The sequence below is a fragment of the Lottia gigantea genome (assembly GCF_000327385.1).
Source record: "Lottia gigantea unplaced genomic scaffold LOTGIsca_109, whole genome shotgun sequence".
Classification (NCBI taxonomy): Eukaryota; Metazoa; Mollusca; class Gastropoda; family Lottiidae; genus Lottia; species Lottia gigantea.
Genome location: NW_008706978.1, coordinates 667,013 through 689,004, shown reverse-complemented (window position 1 = coordinate 689,004; position 21,992 = coordinate 667,013). Strand labels below are relative to the sequence as shown.

The following is a 21,992-nucleotide window of genomic DNA, read 5'->3' as shown; positions in this document are numbered from 1 at the left end:
AATAAGAGTTTACTAATACGTTACCAGTATTTAAGTCAGTAAACAAGGGGTCAAAATTGGTGTTCTTGCTTTAAATAAAATGTAAACGCGCAATTATCGTTGTTAAATTTTCTTCCATTTAAACTATGCTAAATTTAGTAAATATGACATTAGTTTTAGTTTTAATTATATAAAATAATAAAATTGATAATGTCGTAATACATTTTACGACAATAAAAAACTAGTCTATCTTAGGCAGCATGGCAACTGCTGAAAAAATGTCAAATTTGTGTGGAAGAACTTTGGATTTTAGGATGGAATAATACATTGTGAAGCAACTATATGTGCAATGGAAATAAAATTCTGCAATAACACTATTATCTTAACAACACATATCCGTCAAGAATGCCGTCCGAAAATGTGCCAAATAGTCAATTAGGTGGTGGGGATAGAGAACAATCACAACAGGGAAACATCCACACCTTTCTTATTAATAATAAAGTCATACAGCTTCCACCAAATTCCTTAAGAGCTAAAGAAATAATGAACATTGCTCACAGATTGGAGAAAAAAGCTGAAATATCACCTGAATGACGTTTCGCAATACGTATCAAAATACAGGGAGATATATCGCAATACGATTTTCAGCCGCAATACACAGCCCTAGATTCTGCATTCAAATTTACCTTTTCATTCCTTTTATTCTGAATTCTGTTAAGACCTTTTCCTCCTTTTTTCGCTTAACTGGAACTCACTCTGAACCCTGTTCCAACTTTTTTATTGAACTTCCAGTTGATACCAAGAATCCCAAACAGGCAAAACTCACTAAATGATCTCCGCAAAATGTATACAGTTTAAGAATGCACAAAGTTCTGACACATTTTCCCATTCAATATGGTTAAAGCTGAGAAAATCCATCTTGAGATGTTGGAATAAATTTATTTTTAAGTCCATTAAATATCAATTAGTTCCTAGATTTAGATCATGAACATAGATTACCACCATGTGAGAGCTACTATTTAAACAAAGTATAACAAAAATTGTGTCTAAACATGGTTCAATTTAGATTGCAAAATATGATTAGCAATTTACACACTAAATTTCAAGTTAAATTTTGATTTGCAAAAAAAACACGTACATTTTTAAAGCCTTAGCTGAATTATTTATACTTTATAAAATATGGACCCGATTTCATTCTAAGGGGACTATGTTAAGGTCTGTTTCACGTAGCTTTGTATGTTGTGTGTATGCATCTGCTTTTATTGGGGTTTATTTTAACTTATTCTTTGTTCTATTTGATGTGGTTGACATGAGCTGTGCAGCTCAGACAATCTAAATTGACTAACAGAAAGTGGTCAGTTTGAAAATTAAAGGACCTATCTCACTGGTGGAGACGTTGCCACGACTGAAATGACTGATCAGTCACGGCAACTCAAGTGACCATCAAATAGTCTGCACTCTCACCAAGTCAAGGAGACCTCTTCTTGTTGTCGCCAGACAGGTTGACAACCAATTTACCAGGGAGTCGCGGTGACGTCGTCGTAATGTTTCCCAGTTGTCTTTTAGGTTACTGGATCACAGACTCGTCTGTCACAAAAAAAATTAGTCTCTTGGACATCACTGGAAGATTGAGACATGGTGAAAATGTCTTAAGGACCTATTTAGAGACTGAGGTATTTTTCGAACAAAATTAGTCTCAATAACCAGCGGAGACTTGAGTCGCCAACTAGTCTCTATATCAGTGTCAGATAGGCCCTCAAATTGACTAATAGGAACTTATATACTTATATCATCATTGCTCCGAAATTTGGCTTTTAATATTGAAACAGTTATTTTTTTTTTAGTTACCTTCGTATTTGTCATGGTTGTTGTGTATCTTGAGCAATAATGGTTAGGTATGCTTATTCTTCTGGACACCTGATATCACTTTTCAATATGAAATACTTACTTATCACTTATGCTTGATATACTTCCTCATGTGAAAAATTCAGTAGCTGCTACCAATGATTTGCGGTTCGGGTTGTTAGTACTCTGTTTATTTATTATCATCATCATTTTTACTGACTGAATTAGCATGCAGAATGACCAAGAAACTAGTTGTATCTGTGAAATATCTCAATGTGATATTTTTCTATTTGACAGATTGATGCCAGAAAGAAAGTCATTCCGTGCCTATGCCGCTATATTATATATGGATCCGAGGATGAGAATCTATATCAATGGAAAGAAAGTGAGAACAAAAAGACTGGCATCTTGTCTCTATAAACCTAAATCATATAAATATTCATCAAGTCGATTTAAAACCAGGTCAGAAAATGTAGCTCGAGCTGCAGTAGAATCTGCTAAGTCTGCTGATCATAAAGCCAGGGAGGCAGAAAGTAAAGCCAAGTAAGCTAAAAATATTTTTTTTTTTTTAGATGAAACAACCTATTAGAATAAGTGCTGGCACAATGTTTCGGCAAATCGATATATGCGTATCGCGAGGTCGTGTATCATGTATTTATTCTGGACATTTTTATAAGTTGGTTTATGATATAACGATTTTTTTCACTGAAATTGTTAGAAACTGGATTAAGTTATGAATTAATAATTTTAAACCTTCTATTGATAGAAGTTGAATTTTTATCCCATTACCCTAAATCGTGATATGGCGGTCGTATCCTGACCCATGTATTGCGATACATATTGTAGCATGGCATGATTGGCGATACCCAGCACTAATTAGAATAGGCAAAAAGTTTAGCTTTGTTGAACTTGGCCAACTTGAATAATAGTATTCTGAACTTACCTGATCTCATAACTATACAACAGAATCCATCTATAATCCAATAAATCCATAAAACTTCAAGTCATTATTGAAAAAGGCTTAAATTTTAAAAAATAATTACCAGGATCTTTTATTCATGTACGTAATTCAAATTTTATTGATTCTTCAATTGAAATTTTAGCTTTTATATGGATGATCGGCTTAGATTGACTTTGTGTTCGGACCCAAATTTCCATTTGTATCATAATTGATAATGTGTAGAATATGTGTGCACTCTGATCAGTACAAAGTCAAGACCATTGTTACTATTTTGAGGGTTGATCTCCCAGGTAAAGTAGCAAGTGATTGCAAGTTTTCAAATATGAAATTATTTTTATTTTATGATCTATTATTTCAGAAATTTAGAAAAAAAAGTTGGCAGCTCAGTAGCTAGAGATGCAAGAGTAAGTTTTTTGAAAAGTTTTCTAGTTATTTCCCTTGTCTTAGTAAAAATGCTTCAAATTTGGCTTGTGGACACAGTATAGACTACAGTATTTATTGGATCTTGATGAAATTAAGTATTAATTTTGTTAAACACATAAATTGATGAGATTTAAATATATTTAAAGAGAAAACTTCTATTTCAGTCTCTAAATACATTTCCTACAATTGGGTGTGTGATACCTTGCCTTGCAGGCTATCTTTAATGTTTTATTCAGTATTAATATTACCCTAAAATCAGTGGACTACTTGTATATATGTTTTGATCCTTGTTTTGTGATTGACTATATAGTTTCATGATCATTAATAATATTTCTAACTTGTGTTTGTAGGCTGAGTTACGGAAAGCTCAAACATATGCAGCTGAATGTCGACGTGAAGCTCAAATAAAGAAACAGTTAGCAGATAGAAAAAATAAGTAAGTATTTATGTTATGGTAGTTAGTTCTTTAGTTCTGTTTAAAATTCATGGGGCTCCCTCAATTGGTGAATTCAGAATGTTCTGGATTCATGGAATCAACTGGACATGTGCTGAAAAAGTAGTCGATGTACACAGAATGATTCAGGTGTATTTCGTTTGTGTTGCTTCTTTTAATGTCAGCAAATAACCGAGTGATGGCATGGCCTCTCTTGGTATATGTTGGATTCTCAACATCCGTCTAAGCCTATTCTGTCGCATTCTTCAAAAGATCACCACCATAAAAAACAGTAGAAGCTGAATTCTACTATTGTTTTCATGTGCCATCTCTTGATAATGTTGATTTGCGGGTGCATCCATCTTGGAATTAATGACCTTCACCCACTGTGAGAAGTTTAAGGGATAGGTTGTTGAGGGTGCATTGGTTATAGCACTGTCAGTGTGAAGTGCTTTGTATCGCTACCAAATTGAATGTGCTATAACAAGATCGCTTTCAGCAATAGAATGTAAATTTTGATCTTCAAATATTTATACCTATAAAGTAACGAGAATAATGTTGTAACATGTAATCAGAATTAATCACTCTGAGTGGAACTGGTATATAGTTTTAAATCTAATCTAATATATTTATTTCTATTTCAGAGCATTAAAAGATCCCAAGTCTTTAAATTTTATATTTGGTGTGCATTTAGAGAATAGAAACCAGGATGGTATATTTGTATATAATTGTAGTCGTCTTATTAAAATGTATGAAAAAGTTGGTCCACAAATGGAAGGTGGAGTGTAAGTATGAATGAACTTTTTTTTCTGAGTAAACTGAAGTACCTGGTGTTATGACTAAATCCATAAAACTAAGTCATCAACTCATTATCCATAAAACCACTGAATATTTTTTAAAATGCTTAATATTTTTGTAAAGATTATCGGCATATTTATCTGTGGAAATGATTATTACATGACATCTTTTATTCTTACAGATCCTGTAGTGGAGTTATAGGTAAGTCCATTATTTTATAACATTTTTATTTCATTTTCATGTTTTGAGGATAATGAATTCAAAAGTTTATTCTGTTTGACTGAAACTTTTTATTGATTAATTGACAAACGACTTGCTATGTATATAAATCTTGCATTGGAAATACTAATAAGAAGTAGATTATCTTCCAGATTTTGTTGATGATTATATTGTGTTTCAGGAGTGGTTGATATACCATATTTAATATTAGAACCAACTCATAATAAACAGGATTTTGCTGATGCCAAAGAATACAGATATTTATTAAGAGCAATGGGAGAACATATGACACAATATTGGAAAGATGTTGGCATAGGTAAGATTATACAAACTAAAATATTTAAAGGGACGTTCCACTTTTTTTGTAGGTCAAATTTGTGAAAACTATACACCAAAATGCAGAGAAAGGTGTCCTTTAACGTATCTGAAAGTTTTAACTTGAAAAATCCAACCGTTAATTTTTTAAAGCCAAAACTATTCTTATGTAAACTATTAAAGTTGAAAATTACTTAACGGATTTAAGTAAAATAAAGTACTGATTGTATAGAAATACATATTCTAAAGGTTTCTACTAATAATATTAAGCCATTATAAAGCCTAACATCAAAACTAGATCAAACTGCTTAATTAACAATTAGTACTCTCCATTTTTATACGCCCACATCTCTCTATGTGGACGTATATTGCCGGCACCCCTGTCCATCGATCCGTCAACATTTGCTTGTAAACACTCTAAAAACTACAGTCTTTGAAGGAATCAAATAAAATTCGGTATGTGCATACATATTCATGAAACGAAGATCAAGTTCGAATTTGAGATATTTTCGATTTTAGAAGCAGAGTTATTGCCCGTGCCTAAAAATCTTGAATATGCTATTACTCTCTTAGTTTCAACCGATTTTGATGAAACTTAAAATGGATGTTTCGTTTTTACCATCCGCATGCCTGGTGGGTGTATATGGCTGTGGTCCACTATCTTTGATAAACCTTTTTTTAACAAATTCAGTTTTATCAAGAAGATACATAAATATAGATATCTTACTTGACACATTTTTGACGATAAAAACTTTTTTCAAAAAGGGGAATGTTCCTTTAAGTACTATAAATTGAAATCGAAACCTTCATAGATGTTGACTTTAATTTTGATATTTTATTTATTTCAGTTCAACAAGGAGTTACTAAGTTTTGGTAAGTTTAAGTACTTGTATTTATGACATCCAATTTCCTTTTGATGAAATTTTGACCTCTTTTTATTTTGATTATTTGAAATATGCTGAGGAACAATTGAAAAATCAAAAAAATTCAATTGAGTTACCAATGATCAAATGAAATGTTCTTGAGTAAGCTACAGTGATCTAAATTCCAATATGTCATAAAACTAGGAATCGTAGGTTTTCAACCACAGGGACATGTCACCAAGTCGGGACATCTACTACTCTTTTCTTTGGGAACACTTGATGTGACACACATGAAAAAACTATCCAACAACAATATATGTATCTCCTATGGCTCAGTTGTCTTTGAGTACTCGTAGAATTATTTGTAGCATTCTATGTACTATACCACCAGAGGCTTTGCCTGGTATCCATTCATATATTCAATTTGGATATTGGTGTTGGTGGATATAGAAAAATTGACAATGATTTATGGAGTTGCTTCATAAAAGCTTGTGTATTTTCTATGGACTGTTCACATAATATTGTTGTGATATTTCAGGGAAAATTTTGGTTATATCAGTAGTAATTGGAAAGATCCACCTGCAGATGAAGGGAAATATTTAAGAAAGAGGGCAATGCAAATAAACAAAACCTTACAATGTGGTGAGTAATTCATGCTTTCAATTCTCTAAGAAAATAAATCTTTACATTGCAATTCTACAGTTTGATTAAATATAACAAATGAGACATGGTGATCCATACAATCATTTATTTACAACAGCATATTAATAATCATCATATCCTGAATACAGGTTTTGACATGGTCTTATTAAGCCAAGTACAATTGGTTTTGTGGGCGTGGAAATAAGATTGGTGCTATTTAAATCTGACCAATCAGATTGGTAGAACGGAAATGAGGTCATGTAAACAAAATCGCTTTGCCTTCGCTGTTAGAAGAGATAAGAACACATTCTTTCTAAGTAAATATTCCAAAGTGAGGTTTGATTTTCTCTCGGCTTCAATTCTTTACCAAAATTCTTACTCATTTCTGTACTGACATATTCATCAAAATATGCAATGGCATGCCTTCGGTTTGTTTACATTCGCCAACAAAGCATCATAACAAGTTATTTGTTTTGATTGGTTGAGATTTTACTAGCAAGACAGCAGGGCCAATTTTGATTGTACAATATTTATCTATGAATATGTAATCTTTCTCACTTGTGTTACCACAGTCTCAAGTAATGGAGGTGTGGTTTGCTCACGATGCTTGATAATGTTAAAAATGAAGATGAATGTCGTTTTATGATCAATTCATAAACTTTGACAGTTTGTAACAATTTTAAGGATACATCTCGTCTAGAGAAAATACATATAGCTCCTATAGTTTTCTAAAAAAAAAAAACAAATTCATAAAATTTTGTATGTTTGTATATATGATTAGAACATGTAGATCAGGTGAGAACCATGTAAAAAAGTAGCCATATTAGGATTGATCCTTAAAAATTTTATTTTGTAGATATGTGTCTAAAATGGCGTATTTTACCCTTCTCTTCGGCTGATATTGGAAAAGAATTTGTTGAGAATTGGGTTTGTAGTATGAATCCTGACCAACAACATAATAAGTAAGTATTCAGGGGTTTAGTTTAATGGGTTTAAATTTGTCAATGTATTGTTTCAACAGTTTTAGAGTTAAGGTGTGCTACCTCTGCAGATGACCAAAAAATTTAAATTTGGCCAAAATGAGTCAACTATACAATCCCTCTATAATCCAATAAATCCATAAAACTAAGTAATAATTCATTATAATAATATTATATCTTATATAAAAAGGAATTTCAATTCAAGTACTTCTGGGGGGCAAACGTCCAAATCAAGAGGGGAAGTTTAGGTACTGATATCTTTTTGACCAAATTTGAGACTTAGATTTTATGTCCAATTTAGGAGGAATACCTTTTTCCCAACTTTTTTTCCAAAATCTGAGTACATAATGGATAGTTTTTATCGATTCATGTTTAGATTGACCATTGACTAAGACTTTAATATTATGATTTCTGATGTAGATGTTCAGCAATAGAAGCTAAACAAAATATACCAGAAGGAAGATTACAAAAAGAACAGAAATCTAATGAACAAAAGAAAAAAGATTTAGAAGAGGTAACTATGCTTATCACTTGATTATCATTATTGGCAAGGGTATTCACCATCATTAGAGATTTGAAATATAGATATTTCCACCAGTATTGTATTGAAGGAGCACCTTCACTTCACTTTCCGTTCAATCAGTCATTCCTTAGTTTCGGAAACAGGAATTTTTTTAGTTTACATAATCAGTTATAGTGTTCACAGCTCATTTTCGAAATTTTAGTGTTCAAATCCATGTGTATCCATAATTATTCACATTTTAGTGAGACTATGCCATATATAGAAAACACATAATAGACAGTGAAATTTCTAGTTTGAGGTATATTTGAAGGGATTATGAGATTTTCGTGTGTTTTAGTACTTCTTAAGACTATTAAAGCATAATAAAGACCCAAATCAATTCCCAAAAATGCTGACTGTTCCCCTTTAAGTGATCCCTTTGAAAAGAAACTGTGTTAGTTTTTGTTTACGTACCCATCCACTGAAGTAGAATAAGCAGATATGCATACATTGCTTCAGGTGCTAAATTTATCTTGGCTTTCGTTAGCAATATAATTTAATTCAAGCCCATGCTAAATAGATTACATAAATGCCCCTCACTTAGTCTATTATTCATTGCTTGTTTGTTCAGTATTATTGTATTTTACATTACTCTTTTTTGTAGGAAATCCGTAAAAAGGCTGAAATGTTAGAAAAATTAAAGGTAGGCAAATAATGAAATACTTCTTGTGTTGATTGATAGAAGAAATCGTGTTAGAAAATATAGAGAAATTTGGTTTGGAATTTAGTTTTATTTAAGAACAAAGTTTCAATTTAGTTTCAACCAGAGTAATATTTGCTAATAATGTCTGAAGCTTCAAAATTTTGTTCAACTAGTAAGGATTATGTATATAAGCTGTATATTAGGTCATTATTAGTTTAATGATGTTAATACTATTTGTATATTACAGAAACAAAAAGTGATAAACTCTTCACGTGAGTTAAAGGATTTAGAAAAGGATCATGAAAGGGAGCGTGAATTACAAATAGAACGTAAGCGTATTGAGAGAGAAAAGACTCTAGCTAGGGAACAAAAAGAACGTGAACGCTTAAAAGCAGAACGTGAAAAACAGAAAGTAGAAGATGAAAGAAAGAAAGAAAGAGATCGGGAACGAGCTCTAAGAGATCGAGAAAGAGCTGCTGAGCGTGCTGAGAGAGAAAAGGAAAAAGCTTTTGAGAAAAAAGAGAAAGATAAAGAAAAGTTAGAAATACAGAAACAAAGAGAAAGAGAAAGAATAGAAAGAGAAAAGGAAAGAGAACGAGAAAGAGCAAAGGTAGTGGCCAAACTGTACTATTTAAAATAGATATTTTCTATTTTACATCTATTCAAGAGGAGTACATTGGACTATCTTTATAAAAAAAACAGGAAATGTGGAAAATATTAAAATTTCTGACAACCTACACAGTGATAGGAAAATAGCAGTTCTATTGTCTATGCAACTTGAAAAGATTTTTGAATTTTTTTCCGTACTTTTTAAGAGAATTATACCCCTTATGCACTGCACAACTGAATTATTGAATTCGGTTATAACCGAATAGAAAAATCCGATTCAGTTTGATTCGGGTTGCTTTCGCACTGCAATCCTATCTGGATAGTCGCTTTTGCACTGCCGAGTCAGGTTATCTAGATAACTTTTTATTTTTAGTAACACATCATGTCACGTGACAAAACATTATCACGTGATTGTCACCCCGGAAAAAACAAATATGGACGCTGGCAATTATAATTGGAGCAACGATGAAATTCACTGCATGCTCGCTGTGTGGGGTGATACTAAAATTCAAGATGAATTAATCCTTTTCTTGTGATCGTCAAATACCATTATAACGTCCCCGCCAACAGGAGCCATTTTGAAGTGTTTATACACGTGACACCCCACGTGATAAAACTTATCCGGATAACTTCTTGTTTGGTTTCGCACTGCCACTTATCTGGATCGTATCCAGACGAAATCCACCTCTTGAGGTAGGTTTTTCTATCTGGATAATTTCTGGTTATAACCGAATAAGTTTTTTTGCCAGTGCGAAAGCAACCGGAAGTTATTCAGATAGAACTGGATAGAATCGAATTACTTTTGCAGTGCGAAAGGGGTATAAGTATATCATCCTCAAAATAGTACTGTTAGTCTTAGAATGTCTTTGTGTTGATAAAAATGTAATCTTTTTTAAGTTTACATTGAAAAAAAAAAACACATTTCTCTTATATAGAAATTTCAACCCAAAAAAGTCATAAATTTTGGCTGAAAATTGTCTTCTGTAAAAGCAAATTTTGAAGACATAATGTGTGCTCATGCTTATATTTTTATCAATGTAAAGACATTCTTAGACTAACACTACTATTTTGTGACTACTATTCCAATTCTCATTAAAACTTAATGGACAAATTTCAAAAAACTTTTTACTTTGCTCAGACAGTAAGATACTTCCCTCAAACAGATTTTCTTTTGGATACTATTTATATAAGCACACAAGTTCATCATTCATCATGTACAATTGATAATCATATGATTTCAATTCTTATTTTAGGCTGCAAAAGCAAGAACTGTAGCTCAAGCTAAATTAAAGTCTTCACCAGTCAAATCAAAACCTCCACCTAAGTCCAATATGAAAGCTATCAAATCTGGTCCAAATCAAGGTGTTCAAGTTATCTCTAGTGCTAAATTAAAAGAAACTAGTCAGGTAAGGTTATTTATACATAAACTCATAACTTAAACTTAGAACATAACACAGTTTAAGGGTAGCCAGGAAAGGGTTCTGTTCTACCAGCTTGTCCTACCAAAACCTCACAGCATTGATTTTTTCAGGATTACCCACACCCATTTACAGTGTGGTAGACTGGAATAATGAGGGTATGAGACTTTCAAACGCTGTGATTAGATCCAACAACTTCCATTTTTTAAGACATATCCTAGCAAATGACATCATTCCAACTCTCTAACCTACTGTACTACAGCCAGTCCTCATAAATTTCAAGGCCTATTATATACTAATTGAAAACAATACAGGAATAATCAATTTATGGATAATGTTGTTAAATGTATTCAGGTATATCAGTATGGTTTTCATTATTTTACATGTTGAACCACATACTTATTCTCTGTATTTTAGAAACCTGAAATCAGAAAGCCAGCATACATTGAATCTACACGTCGAGCTTCATCTGTATCATCAGCGAGTGAATCTGATGCTGATACACCTTTAAAACGGGGGAGAAAAACAGAGGATTCGGAAATTGATGTTCCTGCAAAAAAAATAAAATCCAGTTCTACTGATAGTGATTCTGATTTTGTTAAAGATAGGGTAAGTGTGACTGAGTAAACTTAGAGTGATTAAAGTGATTATTTTGCTCATACACCATCATTTTTTAAACCTCCATTTTGTTTATAGCTGTCCTGATGAGGATTATAAATTCACAACATGCATCAGCTTTTGAGATGAGATGAGTAAATTGTTATATATTTAGAAGCATGTATTTTTTAGCTTGAGAATAATGAAGCTGATGCTACTAGTGATAGTAAGGAAGAAAATATGGAAGTAGATAAAAATGGAGTCACATTAAATGATGCTGATAGCAATGGTAAGTATCATACATTACCAACGTGCATACTGGTTGTAGTCCTTCACAACACATGTTGATTGGTTTAAAATAACATCGTTACAACCAGGGGATTGCTCAATTGGTGAGTTCTGAATTTATGGAATCAAGTGGAACAGAGCTTTCAATAAAACAAGTTGGTACAGTGTTCAGAACACTTTCAACGTGTGCCGAAAAAATAGTAGGCAGACAGATTTCAAAACTCCAATTGAGTATAAGAAGACACACTTTAGACTTGATAAGATTAATGTGTTGTTAAAGGGACTGGCGCGCCATTCTTTTTGACCAATCATACTTTAGCTAAGCCAATCAATAATAGTGTTCAGAGCACATCGTCCAAATCCATGCCTGACCAGAATTATCCTCGATTGAATGTTAAGATATATATAGAAATAGAGAGTATAATTCCTATAAATTTTTGAAGGAATTTTGCGATTTTCGTATATTTCTAGTATTTCTGAAGTCTATTTACATATTTTCAAGACTAAAATCAACCCCCCAAAATGATGCATCTGTCCCTTTTACTTATGAAGAACAGGGAATATTTCCCTCTTAGAATCAGGGAAATAGCTCTTTCAAGTTCAATAGACAATATTAACTTTCAACACCTTCCATTAAAGTCAGTCTAATCTAAATTAGAACAAATTTCTAAAAAGATTTAGAATAAAATAGGTCTGGTTTATGAGTCTGGTTTAAAAGCCATGTTTTGTACATTGAATATTCATATTGATTATTTTATATTTCAGATGAAGTGGGAACAAGAGTTGGAGCTCTGGTCAATGGCAAATGGTTAGTTTCTATTGATTTCTTTACATTAATCAGTTCTTCTAGATGAATTAGAGGTTTATTTTGAAAGTAAAAAGAGCAGAAGAAGGCTTCTGTCCAGCAAAAATTCCATATTTGTACACTGCATGGTGTTGCCTGTCTTCTTTAGCCCAAAGAACATTCATTGGTTTTTATTCCTTTTAATCCATGATATCATCCAAGATACCATATTCAGTAAATATTTTGTCTGTACATTAAGTAACCACTATTTGAAATGTAAGCAAAATAAATCCTGTAGAATTAAATTTTCAAACTAGATGTGTTTCAAGTACTTAAAACGACAGTATATTCTGTCGATATACTCTTTAAAAGCTCTGTGGCTCTCTTTAAGCATACCCGTCTTCATTAGCCCACATGGTGCAGAAAAGTAGGACGTAAAACTCCATTCATTTCATTTTATTTCCCTTTAAGAGTAATCTCCCTTCTTATAATTAATGTTTTTATTATAAAGGTATATGGGATGTGTAGTAAAGGTGGCAGCAGATGGTAAATGGAAAGTGAAATTTGACAATCATCCTAAAGACAAATATGATAAATGGTAAGTTTTGGCTTTTCTTTTTATACGCCCACATCTCTCTATGTTGATGTATATTGTCGGCACGTCCGTCAACATTTGCTTGTAAACGCTCTAAAAACTAGATTTTTTGATGGAATCAAATGAAATTCGGTATACATATTCATAAAACAAAGATCAAGTTCGAATTTTAGCTATTTTCGACTGTTAGAAGCAGAGTTAATCAATTGCTCGTAAACACTCTAAAAACTAGAGTGTTTGAAGGAATCAGATGAAATTCGGTATGTGCATACATATTCATAAAACGAAGATCAAGTTCGAATTTGAGCTATTTTCGACCGTTAGAAGTAGAGTTATTGCCCTTGCCCCAAAATCTTGAATATGCTATTACTCTCTTAGTTTTCAACCGATTTTTATGAAACTTAAAATGGATGTTATTGGACCTAAATCTAAAGGTTTGAGAAAGTTTAGTTTACTTCTGATTAAATTTAAGGCTTTTTCAATATTTAGGCCTCTTACGTCAGTTTTGAGAAGTTATTGCCCTTTAACCTCTATACGCTAAATGCTTCTATCAACATCATTTGCTTGTAAACGCTTTAAAAACTAGATTTTTTGATGGAATCAAATGAAATTTGGTATGTTCATACATATTCATGAAACGAAGGTCCGTCCGTCCGTCAACATTTGCTTGTAAATGCTCTAAAAACTAGATTTTTGGATGGAATCAAATGGAATTCGGTATGTTTATACATATTCATAAAACGAAGATCAAGTTTGAATTTGAGCTATTTTCGACCGTTAGAAGCAGAGTTTTTGCCTTTGCCCAAGATTCTTGAATATTTTTCAATAAATAATCCTATTATGACATTGACATAAAAGAATTAGTACCGTATTGTAAACAAATGAATGTCTTAATGGTTGATATACAATATCTAAAATGGCCTATCAGTCTGAAATTGTCTAAGCAAATGCTTGTTTTGTATTATTGTGTAAATCCCAGTATGTGAGAGAAATACAAGGTAGAACAAAACAATCTCAAAATGCATGAGGTCCATATTAATTTTGGAGCGTATATTGATGTCCTACTGTCCGTCTATAATTGCTGGTAAACACATTTCTTAACCGATAAACCCTTTTGAAAATTTAAAAAATAGGAAATATTTAGTATGAGTTAGTGCCCTTGTTCTTGAAAATGAATTCAACTTTTAGCCTGTATACACTCTAGAAGGCACAATCTGGACGGATTTCGACAAAACTTGGTGAAATTATTCTTTAACCCTATTAGAAATAAAGTTTTATCAAAAATAAGTTGCCCTTGTTCTTGAGAACATGTTCAGTTCTTAGCTTGTATACACTCTAGAAGGCATGATCCTTGACAGATTTTGACAAAAATTTCTGAATAACGTTGCTAATAACGAACCCTTTTGAAAATAAACAAAATCGAAAAATATTGGCCTTGTTCTTAAAAAGGGGTTCAAGTTTTAACTATTAAACACTAGAAATGAAATGAAATGAATGGAGTTTTACGTCCTACTTTTCTGCACCATGTGGGCTAATGAAGACGGGCAACGCCATGCAGGGTGCAATGAGGGAAATTTTGCCAGGACAGCGGCATTAGCCTACTCTTTTTCGATTTCCAACTGTCGAGGGATCTTTAACGTGCACAGCCTGTAGCACACAGGGCCTCGGTTTATTGTCCCATCCGAACGACTAGACGCTTTTTCCATGTCAGCCCCTCTTAAACACTAGGTTTGATTGGTCATTATTACTGTACTCTACTTATTTCAAATCAAAACTGCCAGTGGGCATACTTCACCTTGTCTGGCAAGCTATCTTAGTTGTTTATTACTTGAAAGGTGTTGTTTCAATGTTGAAATTTTATTCTTCCAACAAGAACCAGGTCCGTGTATGCCCATTTATTAAATTTATTACTGTTAATTGTTTTATATAAAATACATATATCATATATATACAAATAGAAGAGTTGTCTGAAGATCGCATAGCATGAAACTCTGAGTAACAACATTGTTTTTTTAGGTTCTGTTTTAATATTTCTATAAACAAAGTTACATATAGAATCAGCATATTGTTGTTTTTGGTAATTACAAGCATTCATTCTAATTATTTGGAATGAAATAAGGCATCAATTTCTGAATAAATTCTCTACTATAGAAAAAACATTTATTGTTAAAGAAAGTGAATAAGAAAAGTATCTGTAAGTTGACAGAGTGGTGTCATGATTGTTCAGACATCTGTTAAAATTAACAGTATTTAAACTATCAAATTACATGGAATTCTTTCTTATTCTTCTTCTTCTGTCATTAATTACCTTTCTTTATTTTTATTTACAAGAGTTTTTCTAAAAACTGTTAACATATATCGCGGATACTGATATCCATTGAAATGAAAATTTTCTATCAGACGTGTATTTGACGTTACTAATCTCCAAGGGCTTTGTATGATAAAGCTTATTTTGCGATTAGTGACATCATCAAAAACTTATATTTTGTGGAATTGCAGGAACCAGACGTCTGACTGAAAATTGGAATTGGAAAATTGGCTATCAGTGTTCCCAATACACATGAAAAAATTACAAAACCTCTTAACAATCTTTTGTACCATTTAGATGCCAGTATTTTGGAATCTTATGAAAAGTCACACAAAAAAAAAAAAATTTATTCCATCAATATTACTGCAAAGTAGATGAATTTGTACTTAGTCAATTATTTTTTTAACAAACTTTAAATTAGATTTACATAAAAATGATATTAGAATCAATGTAAGTCATAGATTAATCCAATTTATATTTTTAAAATTTGTTTTTTAATTTACAAATTGTGTAATAAGAAAGAAAACAGTATGTCTGATATTACAGATTATCAATATGTCAGTCATATAGTACAAAACCTTTAAACTCTGTCTTACCCTACTCCCGTTACACTGACCCAAGGGTATTGTCTAAACCTTCGTCTAATAACGGTCTCATAAATTCTTCAGTCGTAGACAAGCCACCATGAACAGGTCCCACAGGGAACGGAAAGAATGATCCATGTCCTTTATTTACACAAGACAATCATTTGAATCTAATTGAATGTAATTGGCGGATGTTTGACTAGGGTCGAGGTTCAAATTGAATCGAGTGAGCGTTGGGACTATCACCTAACAGCGACATAAGGTAGCTCTGTCATTTGTTAATGTAAATTATAGACTTGACTAACTTTAACAATAATTTAATAATCTCTTTCTGCCATCTTGATGATTAGCTAGAGGCTGGTTGATAAATTATAACTCTTCCAACTCAGACAAACCCCCTTTTCTCCTTTTGATCTTCATACAGAAGACCGTTAGTTCAGGCTTAAACTGTTACATTCTTTAATTACAATGTTACTTTTAATTGTTAATTAAACAGTTCATATTCTTCAAGAAATTTGATGAAATTAATACTATAATCAATAATCTGTTTAATGAAATAACCAGATATTAGGTTTTAAGTCTTTTTGATAAATTAAGCTTTTATCTTAAGTGACAAAAAATTGAAATGAAAGTCAAAGTCCATAATTTTACTCGTTCATTTGCAAAAAAATATTTGAGTTTTTCTGTTTTAAATTTTCATAAAATTTCATTTATTCTGATATTGGTCGCTTTTTTTGTAAAACATTTTCATTATCAAAAACGTCATAAATTATATCTGAAAATATTTTTTAAAGTATGCTATTTATCTTCTCGATCAGACTGAATTTGTTTTAAAAGGGAGGTACTAATTGTTAATTAAGCAGTTTGACCTAGTTTTGGTGTTTGGCTTTATAAAGGCTTGATATTATTAGTTGAAACATTTATAATATATAGAGACATATTTCTCTACAATTAGGCGTTTTGTTCAGTAGTTTTTTTACAGCTTCCAAGAAGCATAACAAAGTTTACATAAACTTTTCGAATAGTTTTGGCGGTAAAAAATTAACGACTGGATTTTTTTAAATAAAACTTTCAGGCATGATAGGGGACACATTTCTCTAAAAGAGTCGTTTTTACAAATTTGTGCAAAAAATCTTTCCGACCTGCATAAAAAGCGGAATGTTCTTTTAAGCAACTTAAATTGAATATATTGTCATTTTTTTGGTCCACATATGAATGTAAATTATTACTTAAGTCCTCTAACTTATAAATTTATTAAAAGACTTAGCAGTCCTTAAATATTCCGTCCTACAGCTTCAATAAAAAGTTCAATACATAAATGTTGTCTGTTATATGATAATGAATTTACTGGTATCAACAAAACATCAAATAACAACCTTTTGAACTCATTGTGTTTAAATAATTGTTTAAATAATATGGCCACGTGTTCTTCACTTGTATAATAGCCTCAAGGTGTAAAGACTAGCGTGTGGTGTGAGTGTGTCCTACACAAGTTGTTATCACTCATACAAGGCACTCGTCTTGTGTTTTGGGTTAATATTGATGGATTTATTACCAATCATTAAATTAAATTGTTTGATTGTAAGAGATATATAGTGCAGTTTTATTTCAAATAGTGATTTGGTTTGTTAAGAGATTTACTTTCAATACTAGAAATTGTAACATATTCTTTGTAAATATATTTATTTTTTTGTAACAATTAGTTGTCATTTGCAAAAAAATATAATGGATGTTGATAAGTGAACGATAAGATCTAATATTGAATAGCAATAATTGTCTGAGCAAAGTAAAAAGTTATTTGAATTTTTTTTTATATATTTTATGAGATTTTGGAATAGCAGCCTCAAAATAGTACTGTTAGGTCCATTTTCAGCCAAAATTTGTGATTCTTTGGGGTTGAAATTTCTATTAGGGAAATGTGTTTCTTTTTAATGTAAACTTAAAAAACATAATATTGATGGTTTTTATACGCCCACAGTAAAAAGGCATGATTCTTGCTGGATTTTGACAAAATTTGTTTTATTATTCAGTCCCGCGCTTCTAGAGTTTTCACGAGCTAAGAATTGATCACGTTTTCAAGAACAAGGGCAATAACTCATACTCAATATTATTCAGTATTGCCCTAAAAAGTTCAAAAGAAGTGTATGACTGAAGGTCAAATATTTCATACTGGTGATTGTTACTGTACTGCTAAATATTTATATTCAAAATCAAAGCAGCCAGTGGGCATATATTACCTTGCCTGGCAAGCTATCTTTGTAATTGTTAACCACATTCAAAAATTAATCTGAGGATAATAAAATCCCCTAGCCATCTAAATCTCTATTACATTCAAATTCAAATTATACTAACACTAATTCATTTGCTTTGATACAAATATTATATGTTATGATAGAAATATTTCTATATCGCTCTACAATTGATGTATTGAGCACTATTTCAACAGTGGTATTTCTATATCGCTCTACAATTGATGTATTGAGCACTATTTCAAAAGTGATATTTCTATATCGATCTACAATTGATGTATTGAGCACTATTTCAAAAGTGATATTTCTATATCTCTCTACAATTGATGTATTGAGCACTATTTTAGCAGTAAAAATTTTTAGTTATTATTGTTTAATTAATTACCTGGATATTGTATTTTCTAGGTTTGATAAAAAGAGTAAGGAAATAAGAATAGCCAAAAATGGTCAAAAATTAATAGAATCTTCAAATGAACCACCACCTTCTCCAGTAGGAGAGGAGGAGAAAGCAGAGGCCACGACTGATACAGAGGCCCCTACTTCATCTACCGCCACACCATCCTCATCTCAGAATTCTCAAATAAATGAAGAAATAGCCAATGGTTATAGGTGAGATCTGAAGTATTATTTCTTTATATTAAAGGGACAGATTCACCATTTTCACAAATTGATTTGTGTCTTGAATATATGTTAATAGTCTTCAGAAGTACTGGAAATATATGAAAGTTGCATAATTCCTTCAAAAATATGTCTTTTCTATATATATATATGTCTCATAAAAAGACAAGTCGTCATTTTGATATTTGATGATTATGGACACACATTGAGTTGAAAGCTCAAATTGCTGTGAGTACTTACTGATTAGCTTAGTCGAAAAAAATTCCATTTCTGAGACTAAGGTTCAATTGGTCAAATGGTGAACCTGTCCCTTTAAGATATTAAAAAGTTTAAAACCTCAACTAAATCTGAGCAAGTAATATCATCAAAAACAAAAACATCAAAAAAGAGATCATTGGACAGCTTTTAAAATTACAGAAAGGGTAAAGACTGTTGGTATTGCGTGAATTTTAACTCGAAATCTAACAGAGTGATAACCTCTACCTTATTTATTATAGAACATGTTTACGATATTTCCTACCTCCACAATGGATTATGGATAAAGATGCTATTTCTGCCATGGCTGATCAAGAACTATCTGTCTTTCCATTAGATGATTTCTTTGATCATTATGAGCGTGGTCTACGAAGGGTGAGTGTTTTTATCTTTTTACTATGCTCCTTGTCAACTGGTCTTAATATGAAGCACCAAGATGCATTCTATTTGAAAGACTTTTTCTTTTTTTGGGACAAATATTGTAGGTCAATATCATGGGTGACCACTTGAAACCTCCTATAATATAATATTTTACGAGGTTTTAAATCTGACTGTTTTTATACATGTTATTTAATTGGTGGCATTTGAGTTATTTACAATCAAGCTAAGAATAAGGTTTTGATCACAAGATCCAGGCTTTTACGAGCTTTTGAATGCTACCAAAAAGTCCAAATGTCCACATATGGCATATACAAGGTTTCAAGCGGTCACCAACGATATCTGATATACTCTTCAATTTTTAGTCATTATTGATGTCTTCATTTTAATTTTTTCACAGTTGGTGAGTAATTTTCAAACAGAGGCTGCAGCCAGAAAACAGGAAGCTGATGAATCTAAAAATAAACTATCATCCTTACGTAAACTGATTGCCAAACTTCTTAAATCTATTAATGAGGTAAGTCCAAAATTACAATTTTCTGGATTTTTGTTTTTTACATACTGTTATGTTCAAAACATCATTTGATCGGTAAAAAAAAAGGAAAAGAGAAAATAATGCATTGCAGGCAAACCAACTTTATTGTTTATATGTTGAATTACTATTGTTATATAAAATATTGCTTTATCACACAATGGTTCTGTTCTCAAGTTCAAAACACAGGTTCATAGAAATGATATAAACTCGTGGCACAGGTTAAAGGCGTAAAATTGTTCCAAATAGCAAAATTTTGATTGAGTTATCACGTAAACATGTTTATCTAGATATTTGACAAAAATACTATTTGTTATGCAGACCTCAAATCAAGACTGTATTTAGAAAAGGTGGAAGGAATCTAAGGAAAATATGCATTTATTGATATTTGAATGATAAATTGAATCTTATGTAATTATGAAATTTATGAAATGAGTTGCCAGAGTTAAAATTTACCAAGCTTTTGCGAGGCACCTCATTCCATAATTTTTATATTACATAAGCATATAAGATCCTCTATTTATCAAACAGTGAAGAAACAAAACAAACAAACTAAGGAAGATTAAACTTTCATTGGAATCAATATTAATTCTGGATTGTTTAAATATTTGAGTTTTTTCTGGAATCAAATACACTATTTTGATGAAGGTAGGATCACATTCTCAATGACTGCTTATGTTTTTTTTTTGTAGGAATTTGATATAGATCCAGAAGCTGATGGTGAACAAGTAGATGAGTTATTAGCTGTTTGTGTACGTCAAGCTACACAATCAAATCCTAGTTAATCGATCACAAAATAGATATAACCAGGACCATTCTAAATGAAATCAAGGTTTGGAATAGTGTACTATTCAATTACCACCCCTCCACCACTTTGAACCTCAACTTCTCTTCTGCAACAATTTTACGCCAATAGTTCAAATGAGGTGTGGTTGCCAGTTGTACTGTTTTTGTACTACATTGAGGCACCAGCTGATTTGGACATCAGCTTCAAAATAGCAGTGGTAATCTTACATGAACCCCTTTTACATTACAAAATTTATCCGTTCTGAGAACGGAACAGATGAATTTTGTGTAATGTGAACGGTCGAGTGTTCTGAGAACCGTTCCAATTCTGTCTGCCTCGCTGAGGTGGTCTTGGAACTGTTCTTAGAACGGACGCAATGAATTAGTTTAATGCATGCCCCACAATAGACCTTCACCTTTTTCCCGCGTTATTTCGTCATCATTCTGTGAAATTGTGGCTTACATCCAGATTATATCAAGGTGACTACAGGGTTAATTTTAACTTCTTCAAGAAGAGTTTCACAGATAACCGTGCCGAGAACGCTTTTCATTTACACTTCAACTAAAGAACAGTTATCAGACTACTTGAGTTTACTGTCATGTAAATAGGCATATTTTATTGTGGCCTGATCTAGACCGAGAACAAAACACTTAGCTATTAACTTTTTTGAAAATTGAAATTGTAAACTGAAATTTCAACTGAAAAAGTATAATTTTTGATAGATAAAAGCAAACTGACATTATTTGGCTTTGTTGGCATTTAAATCACTTTAAGGTTATCGGTTTTATTTTGTCACTGTTTCAAAGAATTCTCATAAAAAAAGCGACTGAAAGTAAGGTGACAGTAAAGAAAAGAAGGTATTTGATCTTGAAGAATTAGAAGTCTCATCGGATATATTAAATTAGACTTAAATGGAAGTTTGACTTGTGTGAATATCCAAATTGATTCTAGAAACTTGGCAAGAGAAGAAAGTATTTTGTTCAAGATAAAGAGATTGAGTCTTCTAACAGTGACTTAAACATTTAAAAAATGAATTTTTATTAACACCAAATTACCAAGAAAACTCAGGAGAGCTGAGATAAAAATAAATCAGATTTATGAATCATTTTACAAGACAAAAATGTGTTTTGCTAGACAATTTACAATGTAGAAGGTTAAGTTCATGACAATGAATTTTACATTTTAATACTGTGGCACAATAGATATAATGTGTATATAATATATGTTATCTTCACAATCTCAAGCTATTACCAACTGTGTCAAATACCTTGACTACATTAGTCACCTTTCTTGTATTATGGAGTTTGTAAATGCAGCAATTTGGTTG

At 31.8% G+C, this 21,992-nt stretch overlaps 2 protein-coding genes across 2 annotated transcripts in view; both read left to right on the top strand.

Moving 5' to 3' along the window:
• Positions 1–7,993, top strand: part of LOTGIDRAFT_224130 (hypothetical protein) — a gene marked incomplete at its 3' end in the record, with an annotated part of 18,294 nt that extends 10,301 nt beyond the window's left edge. Inside the window, exons 9-18 of the mRNA XM_009046964.1 lie at positions 2,137–2,367; positions 3,144–3,189; positions 3,559–3,644; positions 4,286–4,426; positions 4,621–4,640; positions 4,840–4,974; positions 5,822–5,846; positions 6,375–6,478; positions 7,335–7,440; positions 7,879–7,993. Coding sequence (XP_009045212.1) covers positions 2,137–2,367; positions 3,144–3,189; positions 3,559–3,644; positions 4,286–4,426; positions 4,621–4,640; positions 4,840–4,974; positions 5,822–5,846; positions 6,375–6,478; positions 7,335–7,440; positions 7,879–7,993 — 1,009 coding nt within the window. The remainder of the gene's footprint in view (positions 1–2,136; positions 2,368–3,143; positions 3,190–3,558; positions 3,645–4,285; positions 4,427–4,620; positions 4,641–4,839; positions 4,975–5,821; positions 5,847–6,374; positions 6,479–7,334; positions 7,441–7,878) is intronic.
• A 631-nt stretch (positions 7,994–8,624) lies between these two features.
• Positions 8,625–21,333, top strand: LOTGIDRAFT_237540 (hypothetical protein). Its single transcript, XM_009046963.1, has 11 exons — positions 8,625–8,663; positions 8,911–9,273; positions 10,526–10,678; positions 11,108–11,299; positions 11,480–11,576; positions 12,341–12,383; positions 12,871–12,957; positions 18,501–18,704; positions 19,211–19,343; positions 19,747–19,863; positions 20,571–21,333. Exons 1-11 carry the CDS (start codon positions 8,646–8,648, stop codon positions 20,661–20,663), a joined length of 1,500 nt encoding a protein of 499 aa, XP_009045211.1. The 5' UTR covers positions 8,625–8,645; the 3' UTR covers positions 20,664–21,333.
• The last annotated feature ends 659 nt before the right edge of the window (positions 21,334–21,992 follow it).